The following is a 21,450-nucleotide window of genomic DNA, read 5'->3' on the forward strand; positions in this document are numbered from 1 at the left end:
TTCAAGAAACTCAGGCTCGAGAGACTCGAGCATGAACTTCCTGACGATGTACTGATACAGATCGACAGGCAGAGCACACTGGCACTCGCCAGCAGTACTCTTGTCATCGGCGAACACCCCAGCCTCCTGGGCTGTAGCTTCGAGATCGTGAGAAGACATCTTGCAGATCAAAGAAGAAAACGATTTCAAGAGAATGCTCGACTGAAAAGGAGAGTATTCGCCGGAAATCGTTTTAAAGATGAAGAGAAAAGTGAAAGTGTGGATTACAAAGAACCCTCTCCCCCTTTATATACTAATCGCAATTAATGCGATGAATTTAATGCGGAAGAGAGAGAAATCGAAGGTGCAATGAAACTATGACACGTGGCAAAAAGCAAGCTGGCAACAGCTGTTGAAAGGACGCGTACCATTAATTTCGCGGCCACGCGCCCGAAAAATCGCACCCATGGGCCTGAAAAAGCGTCTGGAATGACCATGTACTGTCACGTCACCATAACTTCCTGCACGTCCTGACACAGTCAGAAGAAACCGTCGCACGACGTTTCAGAGGTTCGGACTGTTCTTATCCTTTCACCAACCCTTCGAATTTCAAAAATTCAAAAAGATTCAAAAGTAAGCGGGAAAATACCCCTTACCTTGGCAACCAAGTAACCATAAGACGGGTGCGGGTACAGTGTTAAGGCAAAACCCTTCACATACTTCACCTGCAGGGAATTGAAGCCAAGAATACCTTGGCAACCAAGTAACCATAAGACGGGTGCGGGTACAGTGTTAAGGCAAAACCCTTCACATACTTAGCACCTGCAGGGAATTGAAGCCAAGAATACCTTGGCAACCAAGTAACCATAAGACGGGTGCGGGTACAGTGTTAAGGCAAAACCCTTCACATACCTAGCACCCGCAGGGAATTGACGCCAGGAATACCTTGGAAGTAAAGTAACCGTAAGACGAGCGTGGGTACAGTGTCAAGGCAAAACCCTTCACATACCTAGCGCTCCGCAGGGAATTGAAACCAAGAAGGATCTTCTGGGCAATGCTTGCGGAAACGGAAATAACATCCCCGCATAGCGGGAACGTCGAGAACTACATTGTTTGAAGCTCCAGGATGGAATTGGTGGTTTTAACATAATTGATCACTATGTTCAAAACTACCAAAACCTCATGGAGAATCCACACAAGTGGGACTCAACGCTCCTGACTTGCGAGGAGGTTACAGACCTACCCGCATCATACCCAAAGATCAAGCAGGAAAGTCGGGAATTTCTGCAAGTGACAAGGACTTCCGCGGGAAGAATCCCCATGGAAAACCTTAAAACTAAACCCTTTTCTAAACCCTTTGCTTAAGTCCAAAAGTTCACCTCACTTTATTAAACATTCATGAGAAGAACATTGGACTGGGGGGACTTGAAGAGGTAGGTCCCAGCAGAGCCCAGTTGGACCCGCAAGACTCACCTTGAAGAGGGACGTCTGCGCAGAAACCAACTGGATCCGCAGGACCCACCATGCTCAGAGACGTGACGTCCTTACGCGCAGTACGCAAGCTGTTCCCGCAGGAAATGCCTCCCAATGGTGAAGTGCTCTGCCTGTTCCCGCAGCTGCGGATACAAGCCATCAGGGAAGGCCACCCGCGCAGCAAGGCTACACGCACAAGGCACTTAGCTCTCAATCACTCAGTTGTCACCTGAAGGACTAAGCAAAGCCGGGAACAATCCCGCACAGAGGCGGGAGGGGGAATACTCCCGCCCAACTAAGCCAGTCCGTGCGATACGGGAAGATCTTATGTACTGTACCTGACGAGGTATGGGCAAAAGATCTGAGTAAAGATACGACAGCTTATTGACAACAGTATGGCGAGCAGCATGCTCTTGTACTGTATGTCACTATTAGCCGCTGCCTACTCACCAACTCCTGTCATACCACGTGCATAGCCGGCAGTTGGTGGAAAAGGAATAGTACACAGCAGGCCTGGTCACTGTCAGCCGCTGCCTACCCACCAACTACCAGCAGGGCACGTGCGTAGGCCACAGTTGGTAGAACAGGAATACTATTCAGCCGGCCACACCTCCTTGGAAACCTACCTTCGGCTATAAATACCCCAAATGGTATGATCATCTCATCTTATCATATTATCATCATATACTATCTCGTATTACATATTATACCTGATATCTGCTCTAGCAATCTCTTAATATACATTTATATTTAAAGAGCAATCTAGTCTGATTCTCACGCCGGAGGGTGGTCACAAGGAGGAACCCCCCCCCCCTTCTCAGCGACGAGCTCACGGTCTGTTTTGCAGGTCATCAGAAGAACCATCTTTGCCGGATCTAACCCCTCGTGGGAAACATCTATCTAACCCCCAGGTTACCCGTAATCTGCCCGGGGTCCGATTAGTGTTTCTTCATATACTTATATTACATATGTATGTTTATATTAAATAAATAAATGAACAATGAAAATAATATTTTGGTTTTGTTTTTTTATTTTAAGAAGTGATAAGTAAGAAACAATAAATATAAAAATTTATACAACTTATATTATTTTTTGAAGTAAAACTAATGGTTTATTTTCTTCTACATGTTTTATATGAATTGAATTTTGCTAAGATCCATCTACTTCTGTCATTGTCCTAGATATATACACTTTATATAGAAAGAACAAGAACTAAGTGGATTAGGTAAGGAACTACAGTATTATAATTTAAACAACAAAATGGTAAATGTTTTGTCTATGATAGTTCTTTTATCATATAAATTTATGAATAGGACGTGTTTGACGTCATAAATATATTTGAGCAAATTACCAAAATAGCACATTTCATCAGAGAGAAAATACAAAATGGTACGTGAGATTTCATTTTCTCAAAATAGCCCTCGAAATCCAACTTCCACGTGAGATTAGGATATTCCCAGTGAGTTTTCGTGGACCAATCAAAATCTGCCATGTGCCAAGCATCCCTACCTACAATGCAAGTTTTCATCACAAATCCGTCTTGAACGTTACTTTTCGCATCAAATCTAACCTTATGAAAACCAACTTTAACGTGATGTTTCAAACTGTTTTCGTCTCCAACGTGAGTTTTCAAATTATGTTTTTTTAAGTTTTTTTGAAATTCATCTCCGAAGATGAAATGTAAATGAATTTAGTCTTTTTAAAAAAAATCATATTCTTCGTCATTTTCTTCTTCATCATCTTCATCCTACCGGACACCACCACCACCACAACCACCCACCACCACCATGAAATTTGAGCCGAACCATGTTCCACCGCCACCACCGCCGCTATCACCGCCGGTGATTATTCAGTTCACCGTCACCGCCACCACAGACATCCACGATATTGTTGTTAATGGCGGCGGTGGTGGCGGTGATAGTGGCGGTGATGGGTGGTTGTGGTGGTGGTGGTGTCCGGTAGGATGAAGATGATGAAGAAGATGAGATGATGAAGAAGATGAAGAATATAATTATTTTAAAAAAGACGAAATTCAAATGAAATTCATTTTCGGAGATGAATTTTAAAAAACTCAAAAATCATCTTTTTTGAAAACTCACGTTGGAGACGAAAACAGCTTGAAACATCACGTTAAAGTTGGTTTTCATAAAGTTAGATTTGATGCGAAAAATAACGTTTAAGACGGATTTGTGATGAAAACTTGCGTGGTAGGTAGGGATGCTTGACACATGGCAGATTTTGATTGGTCCACGAAAACTCACGGGGAATATCCTAATCTCACGTGGAAGTTGGATTTCGAGGGCTATTTTGAGAAAATGAAATCTCACGTGCTATTTTGTATTTTCTCTCTCATGAAATGAGCTATTTTGGTAATTTTCTCAATATATATTGGTTCGAGTTCGAGAGTTCGAGTACGGTATATATTGGTTCAATATTATAAGAGAGATATTAGAAAAAAAAAGGGTAATTATAGATGAGTAATTAAGTGATTAGAAGGGCGGTACGGATGCTGAATGTTCATAGTGATGTCGTTCAAAAGGCTTTTGTACCAAGTTGATATGTTGCCTTGAGATAGTATTTTGAAGTCTTAGGTTCCATTGATAGTTAACGTCTTTGGTTGGCGGACTCTTAAACAGGCTCCCGATGACTAATAATCTTAAAAAGAGGAACATTATAGTTAGACAAAAAATTGCAGTTTTTTTTTAATTCGAGGGAGTCCACTGACCACGTATTAACTTTTTGTTCAGTTGCTTCGGTCTTGTGGGAAAGGATCGGTATGTGGTGTAAAATACCTTTGGTGTATACCTTTTCCATTAAAGATATTTTTGACATTCACAAACATCTTACTGATAGAGAACATAAGAGGAAGGTCTGAAGATGGTTTGGTCTATGGTTATGGTGGCTTGTTGGTGTCTGTAGAAAGTCGGCCGTAATGACTATATTCATTCAAACAAGATGATCAAGGTGGAGAGCATTTTAGGAGACATTAAAATTTTTAGTTTTTTGTGAATTAAAAATAAAACGAATTCTTTGGATTTAGACTAGATGGAATTTGACAATCCTGTAATAGTGTTGTAGTGTTTTGCTATATGCGTCTCCTGTTTGCTTGTTTTTTGAATGAAGATTTGCAGTTAAGATAAAATAAGTGTTTAGAAGTATTAATCATTTATTTAAAATACTTTACGTAAAGAATTAACATTTAATGTTGCACTAATTATGAGATATCTCAAATAAGTATCAACTGTGTGTACCGGGTGCCTTCTTGGCTCTCAAACCTCATAGCACCAGGCACAACACACTACCCCTCGGGGTGCTATGCAGGCGTTTTGGGAACAAATTTGACTTGGACGCTATGTGTAAAACACCCATAATTTTACAAAAATAAATAAACAAATAAATAAAAATTCTTCCAGTCAATTTAGTGAAAAGTGAGGGCGCTATGTTCTTTCACCACTATACATGGTGTTAGACTATACGCTATGAGGCTTGGTTGGCTGAGGTGGCATTGGCAAGGGGCGATGGGCGGGGAACACCGTTGTGGGGCGCGGTTGTTCCTTGGGCGTCGTGGATTCCATCGTTCAAACGGCCAGCGCGCTTGGTGGTTTTGGTGGGTCCCCCCAACGTTCATATTGAACGGATAGTTTTTTTTTTTTAAAAAAAAGAAAAAACTAATTATTTTATTTATAAATACTAACTCATTTTATCATTCTATACACAAACAAATACCAAATACTATCAAATTTCAAAACAAAAAACTCTCAACTCTCTACCATGAATCCTTTCTCAAATTTTACCGGCTTGAGCTCAAACCCGAACCCAAACCAGAACATGAGCTCGAGCTCAAACCCTAACCAAAACCCGAACCCAAACCCAAACCCAAACCCGTGGGATCCGTCTCAAAGGTGGTGGGCTAGTTTACTCGCAAACAACCCAAACCCGTGGGATTCGTCTCAAAGATGGTGGGCTAGTTTACTCGCAAACAATGTACCCGCAATGCCTCCAAACGATATGTTTTATCGAATGCCAACGTTGTTTATGCCTCCACCACCACAAACCCAAACACCCGAAACCCAAGTTTTGGAAACCCAAATTCCCGAAACCCAAGTCGACGAACCCCAAGTTCGTCGCAAGCGAAGCCATTGAGGGGCATCTTTGGGGTGGGGCTGTGAAGCCCCAAGTGCACACGTGGCGCTGACGTGACACTGGGTAGGGGCTTCGAAGCCCCTCACCATAGTGACCAGTCTTATGAATCAAATTTCAAATAATTTATTTACTATATACTTTTCATATTTCTTTATTCTCTTAAATGCAAAAGATATTGTTATTATATTACATTTTAATTCCAGATCCATCAGATATCATTTCATTTGTAACACAATTAAGTGCATCAATCCTTTAAGCTTTATTCATTATATATTCATATATATATTTGTGTGGATAGAGAGATAGAGAGGGGGGGGGGGGGGGTCGTGGAATCAATTTTGTTCCAAACACTCACAGACAAAGGAGCTTCAGTCTTCAGAACACCCAAAAAAAGAAAGCAATTTTTGCTTTACCACCCCATTAACAAAAGCTATCAGATTTCAAACCATCTTAAGTTCTTAACATCATAGAGATCAAGATCCATATCTCTCTCTCTCTCTCTCACACACACACACACACATATATATACACATATATATTATATTTTTATATATATTTGTGTAGTATAAATATGCTTGTATTATGGCCAAATATAGCGTGGATCTTAGTTTAATAAAACTTTACACCCCATATGTTCTTTCTCTGTTCCTGTGTTCTAGCATAGATCGAAAATTACTCATCTTGTAGCCAAACCCACGCTTTTTGCCATTTTTCTTGGAAATATGTATCATTTTTAAGATGCGCCTTTTGATTTTTTCTTACCTTTTCCTTTAAATAGATCATGTAGACACATATATACACACACTTGTGTAGGTGTATGTATGTACCCCACATATGTATGTATATACAATATACATACATGTTGTGAATATGTCATCAACATTGGAGATTTCGAGGGCTTGGTTTTATATTTCATTTAATTTGTTTGTAGATGATAGTGTGAACATATGCCTGGCTCCCTGTATGCCATCCGCCGATCTCATTGACGTAACGATGGCTTTTGTGGATGGCGTATGAGGAGCCAAGCATATATAGATTGATATCTTGTACACACTATCGTCGTCTACGCGTGCTCTCATTTGCCCGTTTGCCCTTATATTTCGATGTAAACAAATGTTTATATGTTATAACGGAATTTAACCTCAAGGTATTGAATTTCTTTATTTGCAAATTATTGATATTTTGTATTTCATGAGAGTTAATTTTTTTATGTACACACACACACAATGTCACAGTGTGTGTATGTGTGTGTATAGATGCAAGTTGAAGGAAGGCGAAAATAGCAAATATGGTATATGTGAATGTCAAATCTTTTGGTCTATGGGAATGTAGGCAGCTCAGGTATATGGTTCTTATCATATTTTTTTAATTATTTTATTTAACATAATATTAATTATTTAATAATTAAATAAGCATGAAGCTATTTAAAAAACATTCTATTGTTGTTAATTAAGCATGATCAGCTGATAAATTAATATGCTGTTAGAAGCTTTTATTGTACGTGTGTTATGAGTACAATAACTTAACTTTATCATGTTATCAATAGAAATTTATTAGGGCATCCGCAGTGATCACACAATACGCCTTCATGTCACTGATGTATTGTTAGCGGGGTTTTTTTTCTAATTTTATACGTAATGGTCTCACTCCACCACATTATATTATTTAACATAATTTTAAATTATATAATCAAGTATTAAAATTAAAGTGGAATAAGGTGTGTATGATTTTACTTTAAACCATCATAAATTCATACTGTAAGTAATTAATAGATATTTATTTTGAATGGCATAATTAATAGTTATTATTTGTCATTAATAAGTAGCTAGCTTCTATGTATCTGTACATATGCATTTCAAATAGTGTAATGTTTTAATTACCCTTTATTGGTTGTTAATATAATAACTTTTCTGGCAAATATTGTTATACCAATACTAAATGCAAAAATTAGTAATTACTTATACTTTTTAAGATGTGACACACACACATGACACATGTATACACTGTAAATATTTCATTTAATAGTAATCAAGGTTTGTTTTAATTTTTTATTAATATCATTTTATTATTTTTTTTCTTCTACCTATAAAAAACCACTAAATTTTACTAAGTTAGGCTGTTGTGAGCTTTCATAAATGTTAACAATATTAAATTGATTACTACTCCCTTATCATTAAATTCTAGTACACTTTGTAATAAAACATAACAATATTGAAACTTGATCAGTATTTTAAAGAAATTAAAAATATAATTTTATATTGAAGAAAAACTAAAATTTGATTACTATTCCCTTGACATTAAATTCTAGCACACTTTTGAATAAAACTTTCCTTCGCTTATTACATGTTATGTTAAAGAAATATGAGTTAGTCAAAAGACATTTAAAGGTTACAATAAAGTGAAAAGAAATTATGAGTTAGTCAAGCCACATTTAAAGGTTATAATAAAGAGACTTATAATGTGAAATAATATATTATGTGTATAGTGTGTACACATGCAGGTTTCCCTGTGTTTTAATGAATTGGTCCATTTGGCTTTTCAAAGTAAAAAACCATATAGGTAGGTTGCTCCATATGCTGGCCGGTTTTTGGAATAAAAGAAAATGAAGAAACAAATACGAGTGTGTTACGTGTATATTTTTGGTTCAAGGGTTTCTACGGTCAAGTGGTATTTTCTCTATATTTATTTAAAGTTCATAACCTTTTAAACTAACTATTATTCTTAAAACTATATAGGAGCGCACATATGTTAGTGGAGCCGCCTACATGTATGTGATGAAAAAAGCGTTAAAAGCCAAACGAAGTTTAAGATGCCTTTCCCCCCACCTTGCTTCATAGGAGATTGTAAGGATCCATGATAAATGGGACCTCATCCCAACGACGGCCGGGAGGAGAATCTGGTAGTTCCGGAACCAAAAGAAAATCATCAGATTCCGCCAACTACACCCGAAATATAATTGAACATTATTCAATTTCCCTTGATCCTGACCTTTAATGAAGACATAACACTAACACAAAAAGGAAAATAACGGTCGAGTCGTCAAGTACAAATGGTGTACAACACTCTTTCTACCTACGCGGCGAGAAAGAAAAATGATGAAAAGATATGGGTGTGTTGGATGCGCATCAGGAGGTTATTGATTAGGACCATATAAACATAGATATGCAACTGTTTATAAGTTATCAAGAAAAATTAACGGGGTTAGTGTCAAATGATGTAACGTAATAGAGGTGCGAAACATAAAGTATGTTTTCTGTCATCTAGTTTGCGAAAAGGACAACCATTGAAAAAACATGAAAACATAAAAGACTAATTTTGCTATTTTGTCTTTCTTTTTATTAGAATAGATAGATATAACCTTAGTTATGTATTAAGAATGAATTACACGTTACTTATGCATGTGGTTTGAAATAACTTTTTTAGATCAAGGTTTTAAATCTATAAAAATTAAGTATTTCACATAAAAGGAACAACGATAAAGTTTGTACTAAAGCTCGGTGAAGAAAAGAAAATGATGGGGCACACTTGATGTTTATATTTGGAAAGCAAAACTTTTTTATTTCTCTATGAAACGCTATTGTAGATTAAAAATTTATATGTTCTTCGAAGTCAAAAGAATATTATTTGGTGGAGGTTGGTACTTGGTAACGTAAAAGTGTAAAACAACGAAGAGAATGAATCTTAAGTTTGTTATATTTGGGTTATTGGGTATCCAAATTATTTGGGCCGACAACTCACAAACTAATGGGCTGAGGACAAATTGAAGATTATATATGCTACATGTGGCCATGTGGGTTGAGAAGATTAACAAATAACAGCTATAATTAACCCATTAACCAGTATAGTTATTAGTTGCGCAATAATCCTTTTAGAGAGGTTTCTCAACCGTTGCATTATTACCCTGGAAAACTAATTTGACAGGGGTAACTTATTTACGGCGGTTTGTGAACCGCTACAATTCAATCAAATCTTGTTGCATCCTAATTCTTTTAAAGCGGTTTAGAAATCGAAAAATTTTAAACATCGACTAACAGTACCGTGTTAGTGTTGAAGTTGTGACTAGATCTATTACATTTTACATTTTGGTTCGGGTGAGGACAGGTTTGGGACGGAATATAATAACATTACAAGCCATTCAAACTACTCTAATTTCAAGCCAACGTGATAGTAGGTAAATTACCACTCTAAGCAGGGAAACCTTTAATGGTTTATGTCATCATAACATGCAAACTTGTAATGTGCCAAAATGAATTGGTGCAAATTCATAACAATGCGAAAAAGATACAACCGTGCGAACTTTGACAGCAAATTAGAAGTTAAAAAAATCCTTCTAGATAAAAGTTGAAGTTCAATAACCCTTCTATTTTGATAGCAACTTCAGTTTTCTAAAACATCATGAAAACAACCATAATTTTATCAAGAGAACCACATGGCATTCGTAACCACAAACAACACCAAGTGTGTATAATGGTTGAAAATGAAGGATAGACCCTCAAATATGGTGTTTACAATTCTGTATGAAACTGGGGATAGAGAAATAGAATGAGGAACACTGATGTAGGAGTAAACATAAAAAATTGATGATTTTTAACGAATTTTGGGGATGAGGATTGGTATGATAAACCAAATGTTAGTGCCCCTGGAGCATTCGTATTGAAATCCCCTAATTTTATCTATATTTTTTATTCCAACCGAAAACAACTTTATCCATAAAATTTGTTGTTTTTAACATATTTTGAGGTAGGGTTATTCAAAAAGCTCGCAACTCGGAATTCGCTTTGAAAAAGCTCGCTCGATATGGCTCAGTTTGAAACCGAGGCAAGCTAGCTCGACTTGGTTAGAAAACAAGCTTAATTAGCTCGGCTCTGACTCGAACTATCTTACTTTTAATAAATTTTAGCTTTATATATGTATGATATATTATTGGAAATGCTTAGAATAGGTGGAAAATATGCCTCCCAAATCCTATTTCCCGGATCACGCTCGTTTTTCAATTTCCCGAAAATCTATTTCTTAATTCATTTAAACCCCTATTCCTTTGCTACTTGTTTTTTTTCCCGTCGCCCTGCTCCTCAGTTCATTCTTGAAATCACCCTGCCTGCACTCGTAGATTATGTCCAAATCGGGTAAGCAACTTCGTCTTGTTAGTAATTTTGTCTCGTTCTAAGTTAAATGCCTCTCATACTCGTCTCACGGATTTTGTCTATAGTTGATTATGTATGTAAAGGTGCGACATATTTATTGTCTCGCGGATCTTGTTTGTAAAGGTACAAGGCGCTTAACAAAACTCTCACAACCTGGATTCATTTGAACTCGTTATATGTTTCAGCCAATTATATTTGTTTATGTTTACTTTAACTTAATGTATTCGACTAATCTTTACGTATTTTATATCAACTGAACTCGTTATAAACTTATTTTATATTTAGTTAAAATCTATTAACATTATTTAAACTGAGCCAAATCAAACTGAGCCGCCGTGCTTGCCCTCATGAACAACCCCCCTGCTTTGAGGCTATCAGTAAAAACAGGGCCGACCATAAGGTGTGGCTGGGTAGTCAACAACCACAGACCGACACCCAGCTAGGGCCGATTTTTTTTTTAAAAGAAATATATGTATTTTTATTAAAACAATATGTATATTTAGTGTTTAAACTTCATTTCATAACCACCAGTATGATCTAATAGCAAATGGTATTACTTGCAACCCAAAAGTTATAGGTTCCACTCTCATTTGAGGCATGCTTAATCATATTTTTATACGTAATCCAATTATAAACAAATAAGCACATATAAAAGTTATAATTTTAAACCCAACAAAAGAGGGAAATTTTTTATTTTTTTGTCTTCTCGAAGCCCAAAAATAAAAACAAAAAAGAAAAAAATGATTTAACGACAAGAAAACCGAACGAGTTAACTCATCCAACTGAGTCTTCGTGGTGGAGGTAGATTTGGGTAGGTGGATGGCTGTTTCCCTCACCAACCCCAACCCAGACATACTCTTACCTACCTACCGCATACACACACTAATATAATATAATAATCACACACACATATACATACATACATACATTTAAACCTAACAAATCCATCGCACCAAACGCATTCCGGTCATATGGCGTCTTCTCTCTCAGTTAAACCGTTCATCGGAGCTTTATCTTCCGACGAACCATCACGATTCGGTTCTATTCGTCATTCCGATCTCCGTTCTGCTGTTGTCAGGATCTCCACTGGTCACCAATCACGCTCTCGAACACTCGGTATGGATCCGATTTTGTGATCTGTTATTCATTCGTTGATTGTTATGTTTTGATTTTGAATTTGATATTGACGCTGTCATTCATTAGTTTGAGATTCATGAAATTTGAGTTTGTTAACCTGTGGTTCAGTTAAATTTAGAATTCAGATTGATTTTGGCAACTGGATGTGTTATTCAGTTAAATTTAAGACTAGTGTTTTAATCGTGTACTTGAATTGTTATCTGGCAACTGGATGTGTTATCAGTTTTGATATGACTTGTTCTGTATAAACTCTGTGCTATCAACATTATGCAAATGGATATCTGATGCAGTGGCATTTACAAATGCATATTATAGAAATGCTATTGCACTTGCACTTAAGATCAGATGTTGATTGTCAACCTAATAGTTGTGTGCTTTGCTAGGAGTAACATATACAACTAGTTATAGATAATTTCAGCAACCTTTGGTGTTTCGTCATCTAAACTTAATAATTTGATATACCTGTTAGTTTTCTGCAGTTGCAACTGTAACATGTTATTTATTTAAATTCAGTTCCACAATGTCACGCACATATTCAATTCACAAAATTTGATAGCTGATAAAACATTTGATAACATTGTCTTTCTCATATAGACACATAAACATTAGTGGTTTCTTCTTTTAGAATAAACTTTATCGCCTTGCATTTGAACAGTGATAAAAGCAGCTGGAAGTACATATGGAAACTACTTCCGTGTTACAACTTTTGGTGAATCTCATGGTGGTGGAGTTGGTTGTGTGATTGATGGATGCCCACCTCGTATCCCTCTTACAGAGGCTGATCTGCAAGTAGATCTTGACAGAAGGTATTAATCATCCTACTCACCACATAAAGCTGGTTTACGTGATAAAGACTTCCTTTTATCTAAAGTTCTTTAATTTGAACCAAACTTTTTCTTATATAGGAGGCCAGGTCAGAGCCGAATTACTACACCTAGAAAAGAGACCGACACAGCCCACATATATTCAGGCGTTGCTGAAGGTTAGTTTGTAATTAACACCTCATCACATAGTTATCAGAGTTTGCTCTGTGATTATCTTTATTTAAAAAGCTATTTTTAAGATATTTCTCAAGACTCACGCATGGTACTTCGATGCAGGATTTACTACTGGATCTCCAATCATGATTAAAGTTCCCAATACAGACCAAAGGGGAAAAGTGAGTACTATTATAATATTGAATATGAAAAGATTATAATCAATTAGCATGCAATGTAGCCTAATTTATTAATTATTGTACTTATCAGGATTACAGTGAAATGTCAATGGCTTATAGACCTTCTCATGCTGATGCAACTTATGACTTTAAGTATGGTACAAGATCAGTAGAGGTAAACCTGTTTTCTACAAATATATATAAGAACATTTCAAGCTCATGGAAACTTGAATGTTCACATTTGGTTGATGAATTGTAGGGTGGTGGTCGGTCATCAGCTAGAGAGACAATTGGGAGAGTTGCTGCTGGTGCTGTTGCTAAGAAAATTCTCAAGGCATATTCAGGAACCGAGGTTTGTTGACTCCTGTTTATCTATTAGACTGATTATATGATTCTACTTATTCAATATCATATAAATAGTTTCAAAACACGTTCAAAGACCGCAAACAGGATTCGGTTTACACACAATGGTTTATTAGAACTAATTATGTGTTTGCTGTTCACCAGATTCTTGCATATGTCTCTCAAGCTCACAAGGTTGTACTTCCGGAAGACCTTGTGGATCATGAAACCTTGACACTGGAGCAGGTTGAAAGCAACATCGCCAGGTGTCCACATCCTGAGTATGCAGAGAAGATGATTGCGGCTATTGATGCAGTCCGAGTGAAAGGCGATTCTGTTGGTGGGGTTGTTACATGTATTGTGAGAAACCTCCCACGTGTAAGCACTAGCACTAGCTCTGTTTTATCATATATTTCTATGTATGGTTGTACGCACTTTCTCAAAGTGATTAATTCTTGGATATCCACATGGCAGGGGCTTGGTTCACCAGTGTTTGACAAACTTGAAGCTGAGTTGGCTAAGGCAGCTTTGTCTTTACCTGCAACCAAGGGATTTGAATTTGGCAGTGGATTTGCAGGTATGTCGTTTGGGCAAGGGTTTCAAACTAGGCCTGTAAATGAACCAAACGTTCAGTGAACTGTCCATGAACCCCTTTAGTGGGAAGTTCATTTATGTTCGTTTATTTAGTAAACAAACAACATGAACAAAATTTTTTGTTCATTTAGTAACGAATGGACATGAAAACAAGTCATGTTTGTGAACGTTCGTTTACGCTTGTTCATTTATGTTCGTTGGTTTACGTTCATTTAAGTTCATTCGTTAAGTTAATATATTCATTAAAATTTTTAGGCCCATTACAATTTAGTCTAGTTTTGAGAACTTTTGTAGTCCCAATACATTGCCGTTCACATTTACTTTTGGTTGGTTTTAGCTTAGTTATATTCGTTATGCTATTTTCAACTATGTTCATTTGTTTACATTCGTGAACCGTTAGTTTATACAGTTGACGAACAAACATAAGACATGAACATATTCATTTTCTTTACAAATGGATAGGAACAAGAAAACCCTGTTTGTTTAGTTGTTCATGTTAGATCATTTGTTTGGTTAAAGTTAAAACAAATAAGCACAAATGTTCTTCATTCGTGTTCGGTTAAATTTTGAATTTAATTGTACTTTAATGTTTATGAATTTTTTATCATTTTTGTAAATGATAAAACCGTAGGTACATTTTTGACGGGTAGTGAGCATAATGATGAGTTTTATATGGATGAACAAGGCCGGGTAAGGACAAGAACAAACCGGTCAGGGGGGATACAGGTATATTGATTTTCCTACCTCTAAATCAGTTGGTTGTACTAGTCAGATACTCAGATTGCAAGTAGAACATCTATAGAGTACCCTTTATTGATGCTTATCTTATCTTTCAGGGTGGTATATCCAATGGAGAGATCATAAACATGCGGATAGCCTTCAAACCAACATCGACAATCAGCGTAAGACAATAATGCATAAAACCTCATAAGTCACTTTACTTAAATAATCATATTATTACTGAGATAATATCGTTTTCTTATCACATTAGAGACCCTAATTATTTATAATAATGTTAATGTTTTCTTTTCTTAAATTTATGTTGTAATTTGATGCAGAGGAAGCAAAACACTGTGACAAGAGATAAAAAGGAAACAGAACTCATAGCTCGTGGTCGCCATGATCCATGTGTTGTCCCAAGAGGTTTGTTCATGCTTGTTTTTCATTACTCGGGCTTTTGGCCATTTTATATGTATATGCATATGACTATATTTGTTTATATGTACATGACTATAGACTATATGCGTATTTATTTCTATATATGCCCTATGTATATGACTAGGGTTTGGATATCTTCAGAACTCCACAGAATTTTAGAACTTCAAGAACATTTTAACAACCAATCATTTTATTGTTTAATATTTTATATATTTAGTATTTTATGAGGGTGGTTTTGTCATATATTATAATTCTGTGTTTACACATAGAATTACATATAATAAATAACAAAACTTCCCTAAAAACAATATTAAATGTATAAAATTAATACATAAAAATGATGCGTTAAGAGTTCTTAAACTATTTCAAGTTCTAAAATGATCCTGTTATGTATGTATATCTATATGTATATGTATTGAGTTTGTTGGATGGTGCAGCGGTGCCGATGGTGGAAGCATCAGTGGCGTTGGTGCTGATCGATCAACTACTCGCACAATACGCTCAGTGTCAATTGTTCCCCATCAACCCCGATTTCCAGGAGCCATTACAGCTCCCTAAACTTGAGCAGAGTGGCATCTCCCTTTAAACCTTGAGCGAACTACAGGCATGCATTTTATGAAACCATTCTTGACCTGTAACATTATATAGATGTTATGTTTATACCCTTCACTGGCTGATGTTACAACCATGCATCATCCAGTCGGGTCAGAAATTACATGTAGTTGTATTATTTTGATTTGTTTCGTTTGGAATGGCGTTACTTTTTGGCTTTGTACTATCAAACCCATGTAGATTTTAGAGTGTTCTTCAATCAAATAAAATTTGAAATCTTTTTTTAATTTGTAATTTTGAATTGGATTTGTTGTGATTACAATTGAAATTTTGTAGTCTAGTAGTTCTAAGAAGCCCAAGTTTTTAACAAGGATCTTAAATCTCACACAAACAAGAAGTAATTAAACAACAAAGAATTTGCCATTACCACTTTAGTTGGATGGTAAGATAGTTATGGTGTATAATAGGAAGTCAAAGGTTCAAAGTATAACATTTAGTCGTTAAAAAAAAACAAATATTATATTCATAGCAATAACATTGGACCTAAGCCCGTGAATCCGTGATTATCTATTAAATGCATTGGGCCAACCTTTGGGTGGTTAGCTAGTAGCTAGTAGTTGTTTGTTCACTTGTTGTATAGTTCTAGCCTTCAAGGTTGTGGAAATTGTAGTGTCAGTCAAAGGGATGGGTTAAATTAGGCTCCGGTTATTCACACATCCTTTGTCTTATTCACACACCCTTGAATTCCTATGATCGTATGGCTCTTATTCGATCATACACTACTGCAGAATTTGTCAAATCTTCGCACTCTGTCTGCTGTTCAGGAACATTCCATACGATAGTATGACAACTATACGATCATATGAGGTTTTTTTTAACTAGCAACTTTGAAGACCGTATGAACTTTAGGTTTGTGAGTTTTATATATATTAAAACCGGTAAAATATTATATCACGTCCGGAACATTGTGTCGTGTCAAATAATACACTGAATATTATATCAAGTCTGGGATATTGTATCGTGTCGTTACGTAAAACGAGGGTAAGTATGTATCGAATATTATTTCATATTTCATATAACTATATCCGTATACTATCACATTTTTTAACACACACGGCTCAACTCAATGAATTTTGTTTTTGGTTTTTTTCTTCCATACAATCGTATTACTATCACGTCTGTTGTACTTTTATCACGTGAGATTCCATACGATCGTATTTAGGGTATGTGAGTTTTTAAAGATAATGTACCAATATCATGACCCTTAAATTATATGAAGTGAAGTATTATATATATATATATATATATATATATATATATATATATATATATATATATTGATTAGTGTTATGATCAAAGCTCTTTTGTCTAGTTGTATCACTATCAGGTATTGGATAATGTTTTGTCCTTTTAAAGGGTTGTGGTTCAATGATATATTTAAAAGATGTTATGAATAATGGTTATTTCACCTTTATCACCCTTTGTATTATTATTATTATTATTATTATTATTATTATTATTATTATTATTATTATTATTATCTTATAAATGACTTATTTGATATGGTTGTATTCTTATGAATTTAGCTCTCCTCTATTCTTTTCCCTTGGTAACATAATATCTAAATTAAAAATTTGCTACTGGGTAGTTTTATAACACGTTTCAAAAAAGAAAAAAAAAAAAAAAACTCCTCTAAGCACAAAGATGAAAGATCAACCTATTTATTTCCATAAAGTTGTGATGATCAAGTTCTTACAAATGATTTATCATTGCTACTATTTAGTTTATGGTCTCATACCTTGGGCGTGAAATGATCACGTCACCGGCCTAAAGCTTGTTAAAACCATGTTAGCCAAATCAAGAGGGTGCCACCCCAAACTCCTCCTTCCCGTTATTGTGTTAGGCTATGTGTAGGGAAGAGGCTACAAAATGAGGCGATTTGCAACATGTGGCGCCAGTCAGCAAAGAGTGGATGCTTTAAGGGTGTAATGGGGTTGTAGCCCAATATTATATATTACACACATTTTATAATAATAATAATAATAATAATAATAATAATAATAATAATAAACCAACAAACAAATCCGGCGACAAAAACTAGCCCCCCCCCCAATCCAAATCGCTCCAATATTAGATGTGGGTGGGGGTGGGGGGGGGGGTGTTCCACGTTTTTGTCGCCCGCCCCTCAATTGTCGTCCACTACGAATAGCCTTAGTGCCCAAGCCCCAAAGGGCTCAAAAGGTGGGGTCCACCCTCACTAACAACCAATCACGTCTTTTTGCTTTTTTTTTCTTTTATTTAATACATAGTTAAACCTAATTAACCTACAACGTGCAAGTTAAAGGGTGGGCTGGTTAATTCCCCGCTACATAAGTGGTAGTGATGTGGGTTTAACTAGACACTAATTGCTAGTTAAACGATAACACATAGCCTTGTATTTATTTATCCTTTAGTTCGTTAGTAACCTAGCATGTACATATACTCTGATTGATATGTTATGTATAGTTATAAACTTTTATTATGATTTAAATAAAAAATTACTTGTAGACGTTTGATTGAACATACTTCGATGACACGATGATAAGTCATCTTTATTCTTTCTTTTAAATCAGTAATGGTTAAGAGACTATTAGTCAGTCAGTGCTGAGTACTTCGATTTGGTGGTGATTGGTAGTGGGTCGAGGAGGTGGTGTGTGAGCGGAAACCCGAGGTATTAGAAAGCATGTGAATGGACTAATTCAGCGTCATTTTAAAGCTTAACGGGTAAAAATATTTGCTGGAGTCAACCAAACACACTTAATGCACACCATTGATTCAGAGTTAACCTATTAATGAAATCATTAAGATTTCTCTCTAGTAATTTTTGTCTTAGTTTATACTGTTATGGCCTCGTTCTTGAACTAAAGTGTCGTCTGTTTTCAACACACCAAACAAGTAAATTGATGAACAATTTGTCGGAAATGAGTTGTCTACTGCCATGCAGACTGCTACATGTTTCAATCAGTTTACAATTATTTTTACTAAATTATCTTTTCTTTCCTTCATATTATCACTTACTTCCTTTATTTTCAACTAAGATTTAAAAACATTTTTCAATTTTGATGAATGAATCTATATCTATACTCTCTAATAAAAATCTACATTCCTACAATGTTTCGTTATATATCACTTTCACATCAATTCTCACAAATTAAGAGTTAGGAACAACTAAATCCTTAAAGTCATTCATTATCATTTATTTGTTAATTTACAGCTATCAAATGCTACATTAAAAGATGAACATAGCTATTTTTTTTTTGAACAGCTTGAACATAGCTAGTTAATTACTTAAATTATTTTAAACACTATTTTACAACGGCTATTTCTTAATAATGTATGATAAGTTTATTCTTTTTTGTTTTATTATTAAATAGGCAAATTGGATTTTAAAAATCCCAACTAAATGCTATAGGTCGATAATAATTTCAACTTAGTTTATTGCCACTGAGTTGAGGAGGTGTTTTTTGCATGACGTGAGAAATGGGATGAAGACATGGTTTTGGTTAGATAATTGGCTTGGTCCGGTTCCACTTTGTATCCGGTTCCCTAAGCTCCTTTCCTTAGAAAAGCATAAGAAATGTGTTGTGGCAAATAGGTTGTTTATGATTGAGGGTTGGATTTGTGGGCAGTGGTGTTGGTCACGGAAAATAAATGGTATGGAAGAAATTGAGGAAATGCGTGGTTTGTTGCAAATATGCCAAGGGGTTTTAATTAAATCAGGGGAAGATAGGGTAGTTTGGAGGTGCCATGTGGAGGGTGTTTTTCGGTTTGAAGTGTAAAAGAGAAGCTACTTAAGTGTGAATATACCGCCCCTGATTTTATTTATAACTGGAACCGGTTAGTTCCTAAGAAGGTCAGTTTAGTAGCGTGGCGGGCACAACTGGGTCGCTTGCCAACTTTTGACGAGCTAAGGAAAAGGAATATTCCGGTTAGATCGAATTTGTGTTTGATATGCGGTGAAGTTGATGAGTCGGTGGAACATGTTTTTATTTCATGTGGTCTAGCTCAAACCATGTGGAGTGTGATTTCTCAATGATGTAAGGTGCCTACTTTCTTTTTGTTTAGCTTTCGCGACTTGTTGAAGCTCTATAAATTTTCCACGTTTCCAAGAAAGAAAGCAAAAATCTTCCAAGCGGTTTTCTTGGTAGCGGTTTGGTGCGTGTGGAAAAAAAGAAACAAACTTGTTCATAGTGGGGCACCGGTTTAGCTTGATTGAGGAAATAAAGGTGTTCGGGTTCTTATGGGTTAAGAATAGGGGAAATATGAAGGAGCTTACTTGGGATGATTGGCGGATGTTTAAAGTGTAATTTTGTGTTCTTGCTTTGTGTTTGTATTGGTGTTTAGCTTCTTGCTAGTTTTAATGAAATTTCTTTTTGTTGGTCGTTCAAAAAAAAGTTTATTGCCACTAGTGGTCATAAATTTAAAAATATTTGGCTCTCAATCCCCCCCCCCCCCCGGGTTAAAAAAAAACTTAATAGCGTTAAGTTTTTTCCGAATTTCAAACTGATTTTTAGGCTATTGATCGGAAGGAGGATAGAAGTCGATTTATGTAAAACTTAGCTTGAAACGATACTCCAAATGACTTGATTATCGCCACAAATTGGATGTTTAAACTTCGAATTAACAAAATAATAAGTTGTTTGGAGCATCATTTCGAGCCAAATTTTACATCAATTGACTCGTATCCTTCTTTCGATCAAAAGCCTTAAGAAATCAGTTTGAAATTCAATACAAACTTAATAGTGTTAAGTTTTTTTTTAACTGGAGACCATTGAGAGCCAATGTTTTAAAAATTTTGACCACCAGTGACAATAAACTAAGTTAAGATTATTATCGGCCAATGACAGTTAGTTAAGATTAATAAAATCTAATTTAGCTATTAAATATTATTTTTTAATCAATTACCAGTGTGATATACGGGCTCAAACTAGCATTAAACAAAGAGCATATATATGATTCATGTTAGTTTTGGTATTTGGATTTTTTTTATTCCTACTTCGATCAAAAGCCTTAAGAAATCAGTTTGAAATTCAATACAAACTTAATAGTGTTAAGTTTTTTTTTAACTGGAGACCATTGAGAGCCAATGTTTTAAAATTTTTGACCACCAGTGACAATAAACTAAGTTAAGATTATTATCGGCCAATGACAGTTAGTTATGATTAATAAAATCTAATTTAGCTATTAAATATTATTCTTTTAATCAATTACCAGTGTGATATACGGGCTCAAACTAGCGTTAAATAAAGAACATATATATGATTCATGTTAGTTTGGTATTTGGATTTTTTTTATTCCTATTCACAATAACTATCATTTAAATTATATATTTTTGTTTGTAAATAATAAAGAAGGATTAACCTTAAGTGGACTAAAATTAAAAATTAAATATTTATATAAGTGTTTGGATATATAAAATGGTTGAAAGCAAAAGACAAGGTGAAAAAAGAGTGGCAGTGGTTTTGGAGACATAAAGTGGATGCTACAAAAATAGAGTTTAGTACATTTATGATTACCACCACTACCAACTTCTTTTGGGTAACCATGACATCACAAATAGTGTATGGCTTTAATCTTCTCCTTCTCCTCTCTTTTTAGCTATGTTAATATGGAAAACCATTTGATTTATGGAAGAACCGAAGAACCTTAACTTAAAGGCAAACTAATCTTACTAATTATATAAAATGGTACACTACATATATAAGTTCCATCAGACCATTCATATCATAATAG

The 21,450-nt window shown here is 35.5% G+C and overlaps 1 protein-coding gene across 1 annotated transcript; it reads left to right on the forward strand.

The window, feature by feature from the left end:
• Positions 1 to 11,527: 11,527 nt before the first annotated feature.
• On the forward strand, positions 11,528 to 15,965 carry LOC143582524 (chorismate synthase 1, chloroplastic-like). The gene is made up of 12 exons (XM_077065065.1): positions 11,528 to 11,855; positions 12,532 to 12,682; positions 12,782 to 12,858; positions 12,977 to 13,035; positions 13,124 to 13,207; positions 13,292 to 13,384; positions 13,540 to 13,752; positions 13,849 to 13,951; positions 14,600 to 14,694; positions 14,805 to 14,870; positions 15,027 to 15,111; positions 15,564 to 15,965. Exons 1-12 carry the CDS (start codon positions 11,711 to 11,713, stop codon positions 15,710 to 15,712), a joined length of 1,320 nt encoding a protein of 439 aa, XP_076921180.1. The 5' UTR covers positions 11,528 to 11,710; the 3' UTR covers positions 15,713 to 15,965.
• The last annotated feature ends 5,485 nt before the right edge of the window (positions 15,966 to 21,450 follow it).

The sequence above is a fragment of the Bidens hawaiensis genome, unplaced genomic scaffold (genome assembly GCF_021521415.1).
Source record: "Bidens hawaiensis isolate Kalapana, Puna unplaced genomic scaffold, B.hawaiensis_p1.1 tig00001511_1, whole genome shotgun sequence".
Taxonomy (NCBI): domain Eukaryota; kingdom Viridiplantae; phylum Streptophyta; class Magnoliopsida; order Asterales; family Asteraceae; genus Bidens; species Bidens hawaiensis.

Bases quoted from the DNA above. Each gene is read 5' to 3' on its own strand.
- LOC143582524 (XM_077065065.1), top strand. From the start codon at position 11,711: ATGGCGTCTTCTCTCTCAGTTAAACCGTTCATCGGAGCTTTATCTTCC. The intron at 12,859-12,976 runs GTTAGTTTGTAA...ACTTCGATGCAG, and splicing joins ATATTCAGGCGTTGCTGAAG to GATTTACTACTGGATCTCCA. The intron at 13,208-13,291 runs GTAAACCTGTTT...GATGAATTGTAG, and splicing joins ATGGTACAAGATCAGTAGAG to GGTGGTGGTCGGTCATCAGC.